At 39.6% G+C, this 21,488-nt stretch overlaps 1 protein-coding gene across 1 annotated transcript in view; it reads right to left on the bottom strand.

Annotated features, from left to right (window-relative positions):
• Window positions 1-1,778: 1,778 nt before the first annotated feature.
• LOC137658736 (TAF5-like RNA polymerase II p300/CBP-associated factor-associated factor 65 kDa subunit 5L) overlaps window positions 1,779-21,488 on the bottom strand; it is a 115,712-nt gene continuing 96,002 nt past the window's right edge. The window contains exon 8 of the mRNA XM_068393752.1: window positions 1,779-9,960. Within this exon, the coding sequence (XP_068249853.1) occupies window positions 9,795-9,960 (166 nt within the window). The 3' untranslated portion in view covers window positions 1,779-9,794. The remainder of the gene's footprint in view (window positions 9,961-21,488) is intronic.

Below are 21,488 nucleotides of genomic sequence, written 5' to 3'. Positions count from 1 at the left end.
AATACTCAACATTCTAGATGGAGAAAGAAGCCATAGAAGCATAAAGATTCCCAGAAATCGATCGGAATTGTCAGATCGACAGGGAACACCACCGTAGCGAGTCGCTACAGATAAAGGAATGACCACCAGAGGGAGTTGGCGCGGTTTTGATACGATTGTAGTAGGGGAACCAGGGTAATCTTTGTTGCAGTTACCCTTCTATTCTGCCACGTTTTTCCCCTAAAGCCTAGAGGCGTAAAGGCTATTCGGGGTGCAGATTGCCATGTGGCGTGTCAAGAATACGTCCCCTGATGATATACGATACCCTTGAGAGTAATCTTAAAGGTACTCGCGCCAGAAGTTAGAATTCTGTGAAACCTTTGGTTTGATTCTCTGGGAATATCACTGTAGTCATATATACCCTTCGGAAGCTACTAAAGGAACCTTCCATTAGGACGTCATGGCTAGAGCCCAAAAATAGTATTAACAACAAAAAATTTTATTCAAACAATTGAGAGAAAAAAAAAGAACTTCCATGTTTGTGAAAATACAGGTCCACAAAACTAGAAGGTGAGACATAAATATCTCCACACAGAACCTCTTAGGAATCAATCCTCTAAATATTTAATCTACATATACAAGGATAACTAAGGACCAACGGAAGTGTAGACATTTGGGCTAAATTCAAGTGTAATTTGACAGGTCACTTCAAATAGGATCAAAGGGATTGTAAAACAATATTACCTATATCTACATTCTCACTTTAACATCAGAAAGAGGCCCCTCCTCTAGATTGCATAGTCACACAGGAAAAAAAAAAATAAGATTCAGTATGTCATTTTTTCAAATAAAGTCCTATTTGGTTGGTGATGCAGATTTTCTAGAAATTATCAAGGCAGAGCCTTTTCGGTCAAGGTCGATATAGCCAAGACAAAGTTCCATGTTTGTGACATAAAAAAACTTGAAGCTTGTAGGAGAACCCCACCACATTGCAGTTAACAAACTACACAGTGAGTCAGCAGTCTGGACATAAATCTCTGACTACCTACTGATAAATGATTCTCAACCATAGGGTTTTATTTCCCTAAAGTGTCCACTGTACTAATATCCTAAGAATCCCCCGCAGTAAATCATGGCTTGCCCTCACCTAGCACTATTTTTAGCATTTAAATATACTGCACCTCCATTCCATTTTGGTGTCCAATCTCCTAAATGTTACTGCAGAGTACAGTACAACTGTGGGATTTTCTCCAGCCAATTACTGTATGTATGAGCACAAAGTAGCTTCTGTGGCCCAAATACTGGACCCTATGGCCCAATTTTATAAATCATCTAATGATCAAAGTAGTACAGACTTTACGTACCAACATAAACTGTGTCTTGAAGGCCCTTGAATGCTCTTAGTAGTAATAGTGACATCAGTCTCAAGGAGGGAGAAAACCACTCATGAATGTATGTAGGCATAAATGTTACCTTGGTTTCCTTTGAGTTTGACCATCAATACTAGTATAAAAAAAAAAAAAAAAAAAAAAAAAAAAAAAAAAAAAAAAAAAATCCATCATCATAGCACTTTCTCTCTTTGGTGATGGCAGATTAGCATAGCTTTTAAAACCAAATAAGAACTAAATGAATTAACTGCTTACCTTCTGGCAGGTTTCATTTGTAAGACAAAATGGTGATGAGCCTTCGGATGTTACTCTGTAATGGGGCAACTGTTTATATATCCTTTAGACTTTGATATCATAACCTATACCAACCAGTATCTTAAAAGTAAAAGGGAGATGAATAAAATTATTACATTAAGAAAATTCATGTATTGAACCATAAAAATTTGTACACCACAGGCTTAGACAATAACCTACAGCTTACAAGTATACCTACGATATTTGTTTAGGTGTACTGGTACGACAGTGCACTTGACTTGACACAACTTACAAAATTTGATCAGCCTACATGGGAAAGTCAATAAGCTGACCACAAAAGGAATACGTGGGATATGAAAGTTTCTTTAGGATCGTCATTTGCACAAAAAGAAATACATCTCTCTTTCTCCAAAAGGTATTCAACAATTAATAAAAAATTGAAATTGCTCTAAATAATTAAAAAAAATAAAAACTAGCTGTGACCTCCTAACTAACTTATAGACCCAGAATATTTCACAATAACATTGTACAATAGTTGAAAAATTTTAGCTTACAATTACCTAAAAGAACCCAGCTAAGAATATGGATTGAGAGTACAGTGGAAGTAGACCTGGTAGTTTTATTCAAACATTGCTCAAACCTGATTATAAAGTCAGCTGAGTTTACAGAAGAATTTGGAGTAGAATGCCGAGGAGGGGATGAGAAAAACCAATCAAAAAGCAAACAGCAGGGTATCATACTTAGATATCTCAAACACACATATGATAAACCTTGATATTGCAGACATCTTACAATACAAAATTATTCTATTTACTGTACCTTTAATGTTTAAAATTTAATTCACAGAATCACACGATCATGTCAGCAAAGATGCGCTGTATTTGAAATGGCAGGGACAACTTTAATACTTTAAGGGGGTTTTCTTTAGTACACTTATATAAACATTTGACTGAAACTTTTAAGAGATGCATGGTGCTTGATGCAAAATTTCTTTATAAAAGCAGAAATTGACGCTAATAAAGAAAGCTACAATAAACTACCATCAAAGATAAAACCTGTAATTTCTGATTATAAAAGAATGAGTAAAAAATAAATTTTGTATTAGAAAATAACAATCATATACAATACTGAAATCAAATTTTGATAATGTCTCCAAGACCTTGAGTGTATCCACATGGCAGTGATATACTGTACTATTGTCAGGTGAGATTTACATATGAAGGCAGATTTGTACTGTACTATCATCCACACACAAAATATACTACCCTGTATTTTGCAGCCTCAATTGATGATCTCACAACAAAACAGTTACCGAGAGGAAAAGTATGCCCATAACTCCACTGAATCCACAATCCACAATTCTGTTACAATGAGCATTTGAAAAAGTTACCTCAACTTTTACATGTAACAAGTATTCACGATTCTAAAAAGGGTGAAACAAAAAGAGATTCAAGGAACCTTACCACATTTTGTTAGCATGCGTAAGTCTTACAGTTGTAATGTAATCAACTAAGAAATACAGATTATAAGGAAGACCTTGGTATGTGGAAACCCACTACTAAGGCTACATAGCATTATCAAAATAATTAAATAAAAAACCCAACTGCTCATTATGAAACACATTTGAATCACCGGACCATATTTAAATAACTCAGGGGTTGTTTCATTATTTGAACAGAATAAAAAGATACAAAACTAAATAGTGAACAAGAAGTGATTTGGTTTGACAAGCGACTAAAATACTTCAGAGTACATTCCAGCTAATATTGCACAATGCATGAATTATACCCACATTTGCACATCTTTCTTGCAATTAAGGAAATCAACTATGTACTGTACATAGTTTTCTTTACCAGTTGTGATTGTTCATTGGTATACATGTCACAGAAATACACATATTTTTCTTTGCGAATTGTGATCTTTTGTTGGTATACATGTCACAGAAATGTAAAGTATCAATTTTGTTTATCTATAAAAAAAAAATAAACCACACTAGGGAAATTTTAAAATAAATTACACAAACTTTACAATTCCACTTTTTCTTCTAGATACTTTTCAAAGAAGAGAAATCACAAATTTGGAAATTTCTTTTCAAATAATTTATATTTTTCTGAAATAAACAAACCTGAGTCCTTTAATAGGAATATGACTTCAGCAAAGCTGGGGAGGTCATTTAAACTCTTAATGAGGTAAACATAAATGGTTGTTGTGTGGAGCAACCCAAACTCTGACCTTCAGCCTAGGAATTGTAGGGGATTTGAAGGAGGGCAGTGAAACTTAGAAGGATTCGGGTTTAGATAGTTGGGAAAAATACAAATGACGTTTTTTGTTCCTACAAAAACACAGATCATTGTCCTTTAATTGGAGATTCATCCTTAGGAGGGTAGAAATCCTTATAACCAAAACCTGCTGGTTAAACAAATTGGGAGCTGTCAATGTATTTTCATCCTGTGGAGGAGCAAAATACAGGACTTCTGTCATCCTCCCAACTAAAGTCGCTGAAAAAATTCCAAGCGAAATAAGCCAACCCCATGACTATGTCATAGCCAATCACGTTGTCTCCCACGTTAGCAGTGGTCACAATACATCCCCTGACAAGTTTCAAAATATACTAACTTCTAATCCCTTTAAGGGGATGTGTTGTGACTACAGTTAATGCAGGAGACAACATGATTGGCTAAGACGTCATTAGGGGGTGGGGCTTATTTCGCCCGGAATCTCTGCTGCGATTATACCCGAGCATAAAGAAGGTGCAAATGTTAGGTCAGGTCCCTACCAGAAACTGGTAGACACTCATGGCAGAATCTATATCCTTAAGGGTGTGGTGAGCGATGTATGGGCATTTATAAGGAATGGGTTTACTTAAATTCCATCCGTCCTCCCCTCGTATAGGAGGATGCAGGAACTACTTCAGTAAAAACAAAGCTGTAAAGAAAAGTTGCTTAGGTGAGTGGCTTGCCTGCATCTAGCTTCCAGTCCGGATCATAACTGTATGATTGCTACATCACAAAAGAGGGGAAGAAGAAAGTGGAAAAACAACCAGATATTCTTACCTCTTACTCTACACTTAGTCTGACTGCTATTTTAGAAAGAGATGCTTCTTGTCCCATGAGGGAGATAAGCTCGTCAGACAACCTGTTGAACAGCTACAGTAACATAGTCCAAGGGTAAAAGTACCCAGGGACTTGTGGGTATACTCAAAAAGGCAGTGGGAGGTGAGGGTTGTCTGGCATTTTCAGACTCCTGCCTTAAGCACTCGTGTCACAGTCAGATTCCTCCTTAGGGCTAGGGTAGAACTATTACCACTGACTTCGTGTGCCTCCTCTCTAGACAGTCTATCTGCAGTCTCTCTGGAAGTAGGGTATGCATGTTTGATGGCCTCAAGAAGTCAGAAAGAAACTATGTTCTTGGATATCCCTTTCTTCACCCTTCTGGTGCTGAGGAATAGACTCTAGTGCTCCAGTCTAAAATGCTGGGTTCTCTTCAGTATAGAGAAGCAGCTCTTCCTGATTGCCAATTCAATCTTGAAAGGAAAAGACAGATTAGGACTCGAACCTTGGGTTGTGGATGCTGGGTTCTGCCAAAAACTGCGGGACGAATGTAAAAGAGATCTTCTTCTACCCCTTCGAACGACTTGTGACATGCAAGATATCTCTTAGTCAAAGCCATGGCAAGCAGAAACACAGTCTTCAGTGTCAGATCTCTGTCCAAAGCTCTTCTTAAGGGCTCATATGAGGACCACTTGAGAGAGCCGAGAACATCCATAATATCATATTCCATTTATCTAAGTTCTCTGGGATACCATGACTGCTCAAACTTTTCATGAGCACAGAAAACTCCCACTAAGAGGAAGGCTCTAAGCTTCCAGTCAGAAAACCTGCTTTAAAGTTGAGTGAAAGCCTTTCACCACCGACACTGATAAGGGTTACTCTCAATGAAAGTAAACAAGGAAATCAGCTCTCAATTCCAGAGGCTCCAACCGGAGGAGTATCCTATCTACGACACAAAACAGAGAAGTTGGCCCACTTTCCCTGGTAAACAGCTGTGAAGATCTTTGCAGTTATCCAGATATCATCTGTGCAGTGGCTCACAAAAAGACTTTTGCTTGGAGGATGCCACTGACATGTGATACCTTAGCAAATGGGGCTGACAGAGTACGGTTAAAGGGTTAAAGACCGGTCATGAATGGCAGAGGCAAGGGACAGTGACATTACCCTATCAAGCAGGATAATGCCCTAGAGACTGACCATATATCATATGATCAGCGCCCAAGCCCCCTCTCCACCCAAGCTAAGACCAAGGAGGGCCAGGCAATGGCTGCTGATGACTCAGCAGATAGACCTAGAGGTTCCCCCAACCCCCATCCTTAGCTCACAAGGATGGTGAGATTACAGCGACCTAAGGAACTAACGAGTTTGAGTGGGACTCAAATCCCAGTCTGGCGTTCACCAGTCAGGGACGTTACCACATTGGCCACTACATTTCAAGCAACCCCCATCTGCTGCGATTGCTGAAAACCCACAAAGTACATACAGAAATCTCTGGTAATTTTTTGTTATTATTTATATCTTTTTTCATCATCTATAAATTTAAGCTTTAATAGTCCAAAAATAACTAATTTTAACCCAAAATTATTTAAATATGAAAAATATAAAACTTATCCCTCAGAGAGATAGAAAAAATCTTTTCTTATAACTTAAAACATGTTGCACCCTCTTCCCTGGTTGGGTATGAGGGTACTAGAGAATCGTCTAAAAAATTAGTTAATACATTAATGAAATTCCATGAAAACATTAAATTAATCACTTGTGTATCCTTTTCTACATGCAGTAACACCCAGAAGAATTGCTGCACTCTGTTACATGAAATTTTCAAATGTAAAGAACAACACATACACATAGCCTACATCTATATGTACTGTATGTGTGGGTCCTAACTGAGCACTCGTGATTGGTCCCATGGTAACTGATTACTCAGTGACGAAGAATGTGGAGACAGAGAACAAGGACCCTTTGCATGTGGAGATCTCCTTCCTACTGATCGGGCTCATGACGATTGTCCATATGGTAATTAGGTGCATCATGATTGTTTGTGTGGTGATCATGCACGAGGAGGACGGTTAAATGGAGACTGGTCTCATGAATGTTATTAATGGTCTTGTAGAGCTGGGTAAGTGACAAGAAGAACCACGATCTACCTCCACGGGCATGCGTGATGCAGGTTCTCATCGCTTAAAAAAGGGAGAAAAATCATTCAAAGTCACTTCTTCACCTATAGTAAATCTCTTCTGAATAAGTTTTACAGTTGGAGTCCTCAAAGTATTGTGGGAATATCCAGGTGCAAGAGGGCAACGAGGGAAGAGGCCAATATCGACCAGTATTGCTTTTGCTTGGTTTCACATGTGACCTCACACCTGTACCATATACCATAACTCTTTACCGGGGAGGGGCTTCCCAGGAAAAAGCCGCATGTTTGTACGTGGAATAACCATAAAACACAAACAACACAACCACTCTTAGTCTGAGGGCCACCAGCCCAATATAATACTAAAAATAAATTTTGATGTCTATGAATACGCACTGAGATTTTTTACTTGTAATACGTTACAGCAACGTGCCCAACACTATCTGCAGAGCTGAACCAAAAAGACTTGCACATTAATTAAATCGGAATAAGGAAAATAGAATTGTATTGATTTCAACCAAAAATAACTGATATTAACCACAAAGTAATATTAGAATTGCAAAAGAAATTTGAGCTCAGAAAAGAATAAAAAATTTAATTTAAAGGAAGATAATAGTCTTTGACTTATTTATATGAAGACATTTAAATATTATATACTCATAAAAAATGGTTCCACATAAAGTAACATGAAGTCTATTTGATCCCAAGAAAGCATTTACAACAATTTCTTGTAAAATTTCCTTTTGACATTGCAGTTGACAGTACAGAAACAATTACTGTTAATGTGTTGCATAAAATAATAAATTCAAACATACCTTGGAGAGTCAATTATTTGGCAACCTAACATTCAAAATTATCCAACAATTCATTTGTCTTCCCACTGGTCTCCTTACAGCAGCTTCCAGTTTCCATGCTCTTGGAAGTGCATGTCCCTTCTCACCTGCCATGTGTAAACATCTATACTAGGTAGCAGAGTTGGTCAACTTTATGGCTGGTAAAGTTCTGTCATTGTTGTTTTTTCTTCAATCTATACATGGCACTATCTTTCACAAATTATGAAAATGGACATCTGTATTTCTCTTCATACATGCTTCTGAAACTTGAATTACTGCTGTGGCAACACTTCCAATATCCCATACAGAGGACAATCAGCAACCAAGCCTCTACTCCAACAACTATAGGGTTTTTCAGTTATACTGTATTCCAGTGTCTCACCTAACTCGAGGGGCCATTTCTATTAGTATCATATTGGTGTTCTCCCTATTAAAAAAATCTTTTGTGCTCCACTTTCCATGTAAATCTTAAAGCTGCCCCTAATTTCATCATCTTCTTCTGGAAGTAGTTTTTTCAAAAAAGCTTCCCAGCATAGTTGGTCGAGAGCTTCAGTGTAAATCTTATGGACCACAAGTGTCATCGTTTTTTAATATGGCATTGAGGATGAAGAGGTTCCGTTTTTAAAAGCAGGAATCTAGCTGCAGTTTGACTTGAGACTACTGATACAGATTCAGTCTTATTTCAGTGATACATACCAGCTTTGAAAGTAAACATAATTCTTCTAACAAATTACCAGTCACTAGGCAATTCTAATATGATATGGATTATATTCACTGTTATTGATATCTTCTGTGTTCTTAAAAACTAGGATAGTCCCATAGGTCGAACTATTCATCAGAACGAAGAGGTAAATTCATTCCTTAGTTTTAGTATTTCTTTTATCGTGTTTAGCATTAATAATAATTAAATATTTCCTAATTTAGTTTCTCTTGAAAGTACCATTTTTGCTAGCATTTTTAGCATGTAAGGAATTCTAACCTTTACAAAAAATAATTCACTTTTTAAAGTGCTATTATTTGGTAAGCATGCACATATATTTAGTTAAGGTTCTTGAGCTTCCATGCAATATGACCAATCATAATTTTAAAAATGAGTGATGGATTCAAAGCTACTAAAAATGAAAGATATTCCAAGCTGGCCCCAAGACTATCTAAAGAGAAAAAGAAAGCATTCATCAACCAGGATTAAGGACACACAAAGGTACACCAGTATTGCACTGGGGCCGAAGTCAAAGTGAAGGTTGCTCCACCCACAACTCGCCAGTCGACTAAATTTACCTCATTAAAAGTTTAAATAGCCGTTTCAGATTCATAGAAGTCATACTCTCATTATAGGATGCTGGTTTGCATTAGAGTAGGAACTGTCACAATTAGGTTGGTGTGCAATGAAAACAAGGAAAGAAAACAAATACTTCAAAGACTATTATGAAAAATTTATCGGATTATATTTGCTCTCATGAAAAGCCTGAATTCTGTACGTCCATTACAATAGCTACTATTGCATAATCATATACGTACCCCATTTTTTTTCATTTTTTATACTCCTAAACCTGCTTCAAAATGAACAAGAAGCTTTCTGTCATATCGGCACTTTCCACTTCCTACATTGAGTCCTTATGATCAATTTTATTGCATATAAGGATCCTGAGAGAGTATCGGACTAGGGTGGAATTTTTGTGCTCCTGACAAATTCAGTATCAAGAAAAAAACGTTGTGACAATTGTAAACGAAAAACATTGAGAATCTCACTATTTACAATTGTTGAACCAAAGTCAAAACGCAAGTCCAGAAATTTCTTAATGACTGAACTACCGATTCCATCGATTGTACATTACTAGTTTACTACTACATTCCTGGCAAGGACCTTATAAAATTAAATTATGCTGAAATTCATGCATGATATGATTGACCACATATTCAAAATTAATGCATAGATGACCTATGACAAAGCTAATGAACTGAATCCCAAGTTTGGTGGATGAAAAAAGCACCGAGTTTATGCAAAATGTATTGCATACTTAACTTGAAAAGAAAATGAAAAAAATTTCCAAAATTTACATAAAAACTAAAGGACAACCTTAGATGAAGAGAGCTCAATAACTTAAAATGTTGGATGAATTCATATGATGAAACTGACAACACGGGCTCTTAATTCCTATCTCTCAACGTCCTGTGCTACAACAGCCGTCACATAGTTGTGACACGTGAAAGAAGTGTGAAGTAGAGATCCGCCCAACCCATAGCTTGTACTACTGTCATTTGAACTGCCACAGCATTGAAACTGGCCCACCTCACACAGGTCCCATGAAGATCCTCCATCACTGGAAATATCAAAAGAAAATTATTTACAATTTTTTGTTCAGTGTACATTGTGAAGCATGTTAATGACCATCATTCCTTACCTAAGACTTACAGCCTTGGCCACAGCCTTCATCAAATTTCCATTAGTAACAAGAATAATGATATGCATAAAGTCTAACTATAATTTCCTCTGGCTAAAAATAAGGTTTCCCATTTTAGTTTAAAACACTATTTCCTCATGTAAGATGACCTTTTGATAAGACAAGTTAAGATTTAAGGCAAATTTTAATTAATTTATCTCATATATGTAGTATATAAAGAAATCCTAAATTACAAAACCATCTGTTTATACGCTAGCTTTTGTAGCCCACAGTTATCTTATCAAGTAAAGTACAGTATTGATTATGGAAAGATAATGCTATTAAAAATTTTATTTTACTTGCTGTATCACTAAAGAATCAAAATATCACATTTTTTCCCCCAAGGTAATCTGTATTTTTCCTAACTATACAAACCTTTGACCTTTAATATAAGTAAGCTTTCAGCAAAGGTGGATGTAGCAGTTAAATCTTTAACGAGGTGGCAGTAGTTACTGCAGAGAGGCGGGGAAGCCTTTGTCGAACCGACTGGCCACTGAGCTCTCACTTTAACCTTCAAACTAGGACTTGCGGGGTGGTTGAGGCAGGAAATGAAACACACTATGGTCTTGTGCAGGAGTGAAGTGATGACTCCTGTCAACCTCTTAAAGATCTGGGTATGAAAACACAGCAGTAGTTAAGCTAGGTCACTACCAAGAACAGATAGACAGTCAAGGAGGATATGTTGTCAGAATGTATTATCATTATTACTAGCTAATCTACAACCTTAGTTGGAAAGCAGGATGCTATAAGCAAAAGGGCTTCAACAAGAAAAGTAGCCCAATGAAGAAAGGAAATGGATAGAGTAGTGTACCCTAGCGTACTCTCCAGCAAAAGAACTCTAACCCAAGACAGAGTATAATCATTGTAAAAAGGCTATGGCACTACCCAAGACTAGAGAACACTGGTTTGATTTTGGAGTGACCTTCTCCTAAAAGAGCTGTTTATCATAGCTAAGGAGTCTCTTCAAACTTTACCAAGATGAAAGTAGCCACTGAATAAATACAGGGAATTTTTCGGTTATTGTAATATTGTTAGATGTATGAAGAAAGAGGAGTGTGTGTAAAGAATGGGCCAGACTATTTGCTACATATAGGCAAAAGAAAAATGAGCCGTAATCAGAAAGGGATCAAATGTAGTGCTCTCTGACTAGTAATAGGACCCAATAACTCTCTAGCTGTAATTTCTCAATGGGTGGCTGGTGCCCTTGCCAACCTACTTTCTCAAAAGGGTTGCATACATTTAGCCATCCTCTCCCTTGTCTGGGAGGATGAGCGAGAAACTTCTAAAAAACTTTACTACTCATTATAGAATTACAATGCAACTGCTGTCTTAGACAAGATGTTTCTTGTCCCGTAGAGAAGCTAGGTTTGCTACATAATCTGTTAATTATCTACCACCAGACCAAGGGTACTGGTATCCTGGTACCCATGAGTATACTTTTATAAGTAATGCACAAAAATGGTTCTATCATTACCAGACACTTGACCTTAACAGTTACGGCCCTGACAGGTTCTTCCTGAGAGCTGGGATAGATCCGATATTGTCTGACTTAATGAGCACCGATCCAGGATAGTCCTCCCATCTCCTTGCCTGTAGGGAAGGAATGCTTGACAGTCTTATGAAGCCAAAAAGAAACAAAGTTCAAGGATCTTTCCTTATTCCTTTCATAGTTGTAAAAGGATTCCTAATGACTTTCCAGAACAAGGAGGAAAGTCCTCCTGGTCCTTGCTTGTCACTTCTTATATAATTTCTTATAGGGAAGAGATAAAGAAGGATGAGAAGACATGCACAACTGGGTTTTAGGTTTTAAAACCAACTATTGAACTCAAGTGATGGAGATCCCTTATTCTTAAGAATGGCTCATGGTACAGACAAGATTCATGACGTTTCATTTCCTTCTTGTTTCGTTAGGACTAGGCTAGCCGAGGAAATTCGAGATAAGAAACCTTATCTGCCGTTGTTTCCAATATTCAAGCTGGAATTGCTTGAGAAGCCTGCAATCCATTTGGTCTTGTTGATTCATGCAGAGTCCAGACCTAAGATCTAATTGAAAAATTGGTTCAATGGCTGAGCAGTAACCTCCACTGCAAAGATTGAAGGGTTCTCCAGATAATGGAAAAAACTGCTGAAATGAATACCATTTGACATATAGCTGCTAGGGAGTGATCAGGGTCATGCCCAACCTCACTGTAGAAAACCAACTGTCGAGTCATCTATGAAAAAGGAAGATAGGCAGGAAGGAGGAAGCGTGTAGAATTTCTATGGATGTAGTAAGGAGTCCTCAAACTCTGCCGACGGACTTGGAATGGGGAGCAGAAACTGGAAGTTCTTGTTCAACTAAATGGCAAGCCACTCAGATGATGGTGAAAACCTTGAGTAAGAAGCCTTTTGGTCCTGCAATAATGCAGGGATCCTAATTGGTCCTACATGGAGTTACTGTTGTCAGTGTTTGTTCGCTTGAAGAGTCCTTCTGCTTGTATGAACCTTACAATTACCTACAGTTATTAGGGAACCCATCCTTCATTCTAAATATCCCTTGCCAAAAATAATCTAACACAAATATCTAAAAAAAAAAAAAAAAAGAATAAAACAGGTACTTCAAGGCACCAGAAGTATGTCCATACAATTCGACAGCTAAAAACACTGCGAGAGATTTAGTACCCTATTGGGTGGGCAGGGCTCTTCCGGCACTCAGCAGTAACTATTGCCACCTTGTCAAATGTTTCAAGTTCTATCAAAGTATGAGGGTTGATATGCGTATAGGAACAAAAACAAAATAAAAAAGTCGATTCTAGACCATATTCATAATACACACGTCACCAAAGGGGAAGCCATTGTTTGTTTTATTTATGTTTCATCGTCAATCACAACAAATGAAAAAGTAAGAAAAAAATAATGAATGCATTTACACATTCATGGGATAACTATGATACTCATAGCATATAGTAATCTGTATGAAAATTATGCTGGTTTATAACATATTGTTAATTCTGCAATATTTATTATAAGATGTTTTGAATGAGATTGGAAATTACATTAGGAATACCTCTCATTGTCTATACTTGAGACTACTGATACACATTCAGTCTTATTTCAGTGATTCATACCAACTTTGAAAGTAAACATATACTGTATGTCATTAATTCTTCTTACAAATTACCTCATATATCCTCAATAACGGTAGCTTGAATTAGCCGACTATGTTTATATTTTCTCAACTCAGCTCAAAGGGAAAAAAAAAAATTAAGTAATTTTTATTTTCATAACCATGCAAACCTGACACATTTAATAGGAGTAAGATATTGGCAAAGCTGGAACATCAATTAAACTTTTAACAAGGTAAACATAAAGTAGTTGATCACCAGGTGGAGGGCAACTCTCTCCCACCTGGCGTGTATGGCAACCTTCACAATAACCTTTGACTTAGGTGCTTATGGGGGTGGTTGAGGCAGGTCAGGGCAATTTGAAGGTCTTAGGTTGGTATGGTTAGGAAAAAAATGCAAATTACTTTAAAATATGTTATTTTCATTAGTAAAATAAATTTTTGAATATACTTACCCGATAATCATGTAGCTGTCAACTCCGTTGCCCGACAGAATTCTACGGAAGGGATACGCCAGCGATCGCTATACAAGAGGGGGGTGTACTCACAAGCGCCACCTGTGGCCAGGTACTGCAGTACTTCTTGTTGACACCACCTCAATTTTTCCTCGGTCCACTGGTTCTATGGGGAGGAAGGGTGGGTCAATTAAATCATGATTATCGGGTAAGTATATTCAAAAATTTATTTTACTAATGAAAATAACATTTTTCAATATTAATCTTACCCGATAATCATGTAGCTGATTCACACCCAGGGAGGTGGGTGAAAACCAGTGTACATGTATATCAAGAAGCTAAGTATCCCGTATTTCATATTATCAGTTATTCAAAATAACAATGAAATTATAAGTACCTGGTAAGGAAGTCGACTTGAGCCATTACTCTGCCTTAAATAAGTTCGTCTTCCTTACTGAGCGCAGCGTTCCTCTTAGGAGGCTGAACAACTCTAAGGTGCTGAAGTATCAAGGGCTGCAACCCATACTAAAGGACCTCATCACAACCTTTAACCTCGGCGCTTCTCAAGAAAGAATTGACCACCCGCCAAATCAACAAGGATGTGGAAGGCTTCTTAGCCGACCGTACAACCCATAAAAAGTATTCAAGAGAAAGGTTAAAAGGTTATGGGATTATGGGAATGTAGTGGCTGAGCCCCCGCCTACTACTGCATTCGTTGCTACGAATGGTCCCAGGGTGTAGCAGTACTCGTAAAGAGACTGGACATCTTTGAGATAGAATGATGCGAACACTGACTTGCTTCTCCAATAGGTTGCATCCATAACACTCTGCAGAGAACGGTTCTGTTTGAAGGCCACTGAAGTAGCCACAGCTCCCACTTCATGTGTCCTTACCTTCAGCAAAGCAAGGTCTTCTTCCTTCAGATGAGAATGTGCTTCCCTAATCAGAAGCCTGAATAGTAAGAAACTGAGTTCTTAGACCTTGGAAAAGAAGGTTTCTTGATAGCACACCATAAGGCTTCTGATTGTCCTCGTAAAGATTAAGACCTTTTTAGATAGTACCTAAGAGCTCTAACTGGGCAAAGTACTCTCTCCAGTTCATTCCCCACCAAGTTGGACAGGCTTGGGATCTCGAACGACTTAGGCCAAGGACGTGAAGGAAGCTCGTTTAGCAAGCTGCAAGGAACATGTAGCCGTTTCAGATGTGAAAACAATGATCCTGCTGAAGGCGTGGATCTCACTTACTCTTTTAGCTGTTGTCAAGCACACGAGGAAAAGAGTTTTTAATGTGAGGTCCTAAAAAGAGGCTGATTGGAGAGGTTCAAATCTTGATGACATAAGGAACCTTAGGACCACGTCTAGATTCCAGCCTGGAGTGGACAACCGACGTTCCTTTGAGGTCTCAAAAGACCTAGGGAGGTCCTGTAGATCTTTGTTGGTGGAAAGATCTAAGCCTCTGTGGCGGAAAACCGCTGCCAACATACTTCTGTAACCCTTGATCGTAGGAGCTGAAAGGGATCTTACTTTCCTTAGATGTAACAGGAAGTCAGCAATCTGGGTTACAGTGGTACTGGTTGAGGAAACTGCATTGGTCTTGTACCAGCTACGGAAGACTTCCCCTTGAGACTGATAGATTCTGAGAGTGGATGTTCTCCTTGCTCTGGCAATCGCTCTGGCTGCCTCCTTCGAAAAGCCCCTAGCTCTTGAGAGTCTTTCGAAAGTCTGAAGGCAGTCAGACGAAGAGCGTGGAGGTTTGGGTGTACCTTCTTTACGTGAGGTTGACGTAGAAGGTTCACTCCTAGAGGAAGAGTCCTGGGAATGTCGACCAGCCATTGCAGTACCTCTATGAACCATTCTCTCGCGGGCCAGAGCGGAGCCAACCAACGTCAGCCGTGTCCCTTTGCGAGAGGAGAACTTCTGAAGTACCCTGTTGACAATCTTGAACGGCGGGAATGCATACAGGTCGAGATGGGACCAATCCAGCAGAAAAGCATCCACGTGAACTGCTGCTGGGTCTGGAATCAAGAGAACAATACAACAGGAGTCTCTAGGTTATCGAGGTAGCGAACAGATCTATGGTTGGCTGACCCCACAGGGCCCAAAGTCTGCTGCAAACATTCTTGTGAAGGGTCCACTCTGTGGGGATGACCTGACCCTTCCGGCTGAGGCGATCTGCCATGACATTCATACCGCCCTGAATGAACCTCGTTACCAGCGTGAGCTTTCGATCTTTTGACCAGATGAGGAGGTCCCTTGCGATCTAGAACAACTTCCACGAAAGAGTCCCTCCCTGCTTGAAGATGTAAGCCAGGGCTGTGGTGTTGTCAGAGTCCACCTCCACCACCTTGTTAAGCTGGAGGGACTTGAAGTTTATCAAGGCCAGAAGAACCGCCAACAACTCCTTGCAATTGATGTGAAGTGTCCTTTGCTCCTGATTCCATGTTCCCGAGCATTCCTGTCCGTCCAAAGTCGCACCCCAGCCCGTGTCTGATGCGTCCGAGAGGAGACGGCGGCCGGGTTTCTGAACAGCTAAAGGTAGACTTCCTTGAGAAGAAAGCTGTTCTTACACCACGCGAGAGAAGACCTCCTCTCTTCGGAAACAGGAACTGAGACCGTCTCTAGCGTCATGTCCTTTATCCAGTGAGCAGCTAGATGATACTGAAGGGGGGGGAGGTGGAGTCTCCCTAACACGATGAACAGGGCCAGCGATGAAAGTGTCCCTGTTAGACTCATCCACTACCTGACTGAGCATCGGTTCCTTCTCAGCATGCTCTGGATGCATTCTAGGGCTTGGAAGATCCTTGGGGCCGACGGAAAAGCCCGAAAAGCTCGACTCTGAAGATCCATACCCAGGTAGACAATGGTCTGGGATGGGACGAGCTGAGACTCCTCAAAATTGACCAGGAGGCCCAGTTCCTTGGTCAGATCCATAGTCCATCTGAGAATCTCCAGACAGCGACGACTTGTGGGAGCTCTTAAAAGCCAGTCGTCTGACGGAGCCGGACACAAGATCATGGTACTGCTGCACAGTCTGTGAACTGTCAACCATGGGGAAGTGAGGAAGTACAGTGACAACCCGAAGCTGTCTAGACTGTCTGGGTCGTACAGACAACTCCTTATCGGGTTGCTGAGGTTGCCGCACTGCGTCACAACAAGTCACTTCTGCTGGTTGTTGAACGTCTTCCCAGTGACACACTGACTCCGTAAACAAAAAATCCTCTAACAAGGACTAAGCTTGGACTGCATGACTTGCAACACAGCTCAAGGTCTATGGGAGCAGGTGTGGTAACAGACGGGGTTAGCGACTGAAGTGGAACCATTACCTTCCCTGGAAGCATGTTATGCTTAAATAAAAGTCCATAGGAGGCTACGCAGCTAAAGGCTCCTCTCCGAATGACAGAGTCCTCAAGGGAATATCAGAAGGAGGGAGAAAAGCACTTTCTCATCTACAGGGACCATATCCGAGAAAAGCTAAGTTCTCTCAGTGAGGGTTTCACTGGTGCAAAAGCAGCAGACTAGAAGGCAACGTTATGAAACTGCTTGACAGTCTAGTGAATTGGCAACAACCAAAGATGTGTGACTGAGAAGCATGCGGTAAGGTATGCAGAGCATGCTGTATGTAGAGCATGCTGTAAGGTAAGCAGAGCATGTTGCATGGCGTGTAACATTTCTCAGAAATTCCATGACCAGTGCTAGATTGAGTAATATCGCATTACTGTCCATTGAAAGTGCACGTGCCGAGGGAATTGATTTAGACTGTTTTGTTGATGAATTTGATAGCCGGCATGATAATCGTAGAATTAAGCTGCACTAAATATACATACTATAATCTACTTCACCTCAGGAAAGGGAAACTCGCCCTGTTGGCAACACTGCATTACTTCATGCATGCTTGCATGGGGTTTTAATATCAACATAATATTTACATTACATTCATAACTCATGATTCATTTTTGTTTTGAAGATATTTTTGCCATATTTTGCGATTTTGTTAAAAATATATTGCAAGGAATACATATATATTTTTTTATTTAAGTAATACGAATAACCTCCATTATCAAAATGTTTGTGTAGGCATACATGTATATGATTACAAATGCAAGTTATGAAAGTAATGAGGTGTTATTATTGTCATTTGTTATTTCAAAGTTGAATGGGAAGAGGCTCAAGTTGAGGAGAAAGTGGCAGATGCATGCGTTGAGGTGGCTGACTCATAGCATGAGGTTCCTGCCTCAAGAGTTGCGCTTGCCTCAAGGGTTGAGGTGGCTGCGCAGAGAGAGGCTCTTGACTCACGAGTTGAGGTTCTTGAGGTGTGAGCTGCGAGAGTTGAGGTAGCGGCTGCGCAGAACGCAGTTCCTGTCTCACGAGTTGAGGTTCCTGAGGAGCTAGCCTCAAGAGTTGAGGCTCTCGCTTTGAGGAAAGTTGAGGTAGCAGCTGCGAGAGCTGAGGTGGCTGCCTCAAGGATGGTAGAGGTTGTCGTACCTCAAAAGGTTGTTGCCTCGAAGATGGTCTAACTGCAAGAAAATCTTGCCTCAAGGCATAAGACTCCTGCTCCCATTGTTGAGGTTGCCTTAAGGAAGGTTGAGGTTGCTGCACAACGCTGGTAACTGGCAACTCCGAACGCGGTAAGGTAGCTTGAGGAACCTCAACTTCGTACGCCTGGCAGACTGGACTGCGGTGAGGCGGAGCGCTCGCAGGAGGAGGTGTAACCTTCTCAGCCTGAAACTCACGCATTAAGACCGCAAGCTGCGACTGCATGGACTGCAGCAAAGTCATCTTGGGATCAACAGACGATAAGGTCTGTTGAGGCAAAGCCTTAACAGAAGATGAGGTCTGTTGAGGCATCGCCTTACCTCTCTTAGGAGGTGTGCAGTCACCTGATGACTGCGGAGAGTCAGAGCTAACCCAATGACTGCATCCGGGTTGTTGAACTCTAGAGGTCTGGACTTTACGTTTAAGAGGTCTTGAGACCTGAGTCCAGCGTTTTCTCCCCGAATAATGTCTTCTGCAGACGAGCAAAATAAGGGCTCAATCGTCTGCGGGTGGGAGTGACGGTCTCTGTAAGACACGCCCGCAACCACCGAGGATACTTCTGTGCGCCGATCAAGGCCTGCCGAACCCTTTTGCCCTTCGACATTGCTTCTCCCCTGGGCTTGGGAGCTTGCAAGAGGTCCCGGACTGGGAGGACGACTGGCACGCACAGAAGTACCCTCACGCACAACACTGACACACTTTGCGCTAATCACTTATCACTTTTGATTTTCTGTTTGCACTTATTTCACTGAACTCGAAACTTTAAGTGGTTTGTACCTGAAACACGCAATTCTATCCTTCCTTAAAAGTTAGTAATTGCGAAAACAGAATTACAATGTAACAGAAAAATATAATGAAAGATAAATAATTCAGTGGCTGGAAAGAGACTAAACACTAGATCAAATAAACTACGTTTAAAATCTCTCACCGCATAAAGCTTGAGAACAAGAATAAAACTCTAGAAACGTTTACCTTCTTCCCCTAAAGAGACTAGGGAGAAGAGCAAAAACTATAACAACGTTACTCGCTTGAACGAAACGTTTACCCTCCTCTCTCTCCCTCCGTCTCTATCTCTCTCTCTCTCTCTCTCTCTCTCTTGACTTAGAACCTGAGAGAAGAGCCCAATCATATATATCGTTAAAACATATTATTGTTAAAGGAAAAAAACTGAAAAATTTCCCAAATAAAAAGTTCCTTTATTAGAATTAAAACCATTAAGCTAAGAAAGAATGAACAAAACGCTAGAAACGGTTACTCTTACTGCAACGTGACACCGTGAAAATTCTCTCTCTATCGTAACGATAGAGCGCAAGTTGAACGTTCTGAACGTCAACAACTGCAGAGACAAAACAAAACGTTAGTTCAACTTTGAAAACAGTACGAGACTATCAAAGAAATTCTTTCAAAAACATTAAAATAGCATAATATGTTAACAGGTAAAACCGAAATGACGGGCTCAATGTTAATTAACTTCGGTACCAAGAAAAGACCGCCTACTATTAGGAAAGGTCGAATATAAACAAATATAAAAATTAATTTTAATAAGTTTATAATAAAAGGAAGTTAATCGAAGAGGCCTATAAAAGGCGGAGAGATATAAAATAAATCTATAACTTTTGTTAAGCAAAATTAAGAAAGAGAGTCTATACTCTCTTAGACACCAACACTTCCGTCTAAGGGAAGGGTCGGCCATTTAAAAGTGAAAGAGAGTTCATACTCTCTTCGTCACCATAATTAATCAAATTAATTCCAAAAGCTAGCTAAGCTAATGATAAAACTTCCTGAATAGCGAAAGCTAAACTCTAGAGCAAATACATCACCAAATCGTGAGCAAAAAACTCCAGAATCAACAGCGTATCCATGTAGGTCTAGCCGGAGGCACGACAGAGGAAAAATTGAGGTGGTGTCAACAAGAAGTACTGCAGTACCTGGCCACAGGTGGCGCTTGTGAGTACACCCCCCTCTTGTATAGCGATCGCTGGCGTATCCCTTCCGTAGAATTCTGTCGGGCAACGGAGTTGACAGCTACATGATTATCGGGTAAGATTAATATTGAAAAATGTGATTTGTTCCTGCACATAATACAAACCATTGACTTATAAAAGGAGACTTATCCTAAGGGTGGAGAAAGCCACTATGAACAAAACTGGTTTGGTTAACTGGCCTGTCAATGAACTTTGGTCTTAAGGAGGAACAAAAGTCAAGACTCCTGTCAACCCCCTAACTTCCTAGGATGCAACAGGAGTTAGGTTAGGCCATTACCATAAAAATTAAGTTGCTGAAAAATCTTTATCCTACAGGATATGATGTTCAGTGTATATAATCAAAGAAACTGTATACAAGACTTAGTGGAAAAATTAATAGTATCGTTAAGAAAAAATACAACTTATTTTTCATTTTTTCATTACATATGTGTTACCTGTTATATTTTTGGTCCTCCAACTTGTTTAACGATATTTTCTTTTTGCAGCACGCCCTACTCCCTGTAGGGTTTGGAGAGGCAACTAGAATTTGAGTCAAGCCAAGGCACAAGTGAAAATAATTATGCATCATCCTGCACCTGTTTATATTGTTAGTCAGCCTGGTGACAAACATTCAATCAAGAGGGGCCTCGGAAGATTATTAGAATTGTTCTAGCCTCTTATCCATTTTTATGGGTGTAGAATAACCATGACATATTGTGTATCACTTACGACTGAAAAAAATTTGTTAGTCTTTCTGACATAAAGGAAGAATGTAAAGTCAGGTTCAATGTGCGAAGTAACGCGGAAGAATCTCGTTATATGAGATTGTGTCGTAGACATTAATAATTCACAGTAGCCATTGAAATGGAATGAGACTGTGTTCAAGTTTAGTCTGAATTGTTCCAGAATTATCAAAACCCCTTCCAAGAATGAGAGATTTAAGCTACTGGTGTTGATCAGAAAAGTTTCAATGACAACGAAACCTTATTACAGTGCAGGTTTACAATTGGAGACTTTCTAGACATTGCTATCATAAGCCCACAGAGACCCGCACAGCATCGTATGCGGCCAGACTGTTCAGAATTTAAGAATTTTTAAGTAACTTTGCAGCCTAATGGTGGACTGGATATTGATAAGGACAGTATTGATTTAGGGAAAATTATTGCAGTACAGTATTTTCACAGTTTTATATTTTCTTATGGATGGTTGATTTGATATTGTTTGGAAAACTTATGAGTGGCCAGCATGTGAATAGTTCATCTTTTTATTATTAATTTTTTTTTCTTTATCTTGAGGCTGGAGCGTAAAGGGATGCTAATTTTGCCTTTATTTGCTTATTTGAATTGACAAAACA

The sequence above is a fragment of the Palaemon carinicauda genome, chromosome 19 (genome assembly GCF_036898095.1).
Source record: "Palaemon carinicauda isolate YSFRI2023 chromosome 19, ASM3689809v2, whole genome shotgun sequence".
In the NCBI taxonomy this organism is placed as follows: Eukaryota; Metazoa; Arthropoda; class Malacostraca; order Decapoda; family Palaemonidae; genus Palaemon; species Palaemon carinicauda.
The sequence above is the reverse complement of the archived record's forward strand: the minus strand, read 5'-3'. Positions and strand labels throughout refer to the sequence as shown.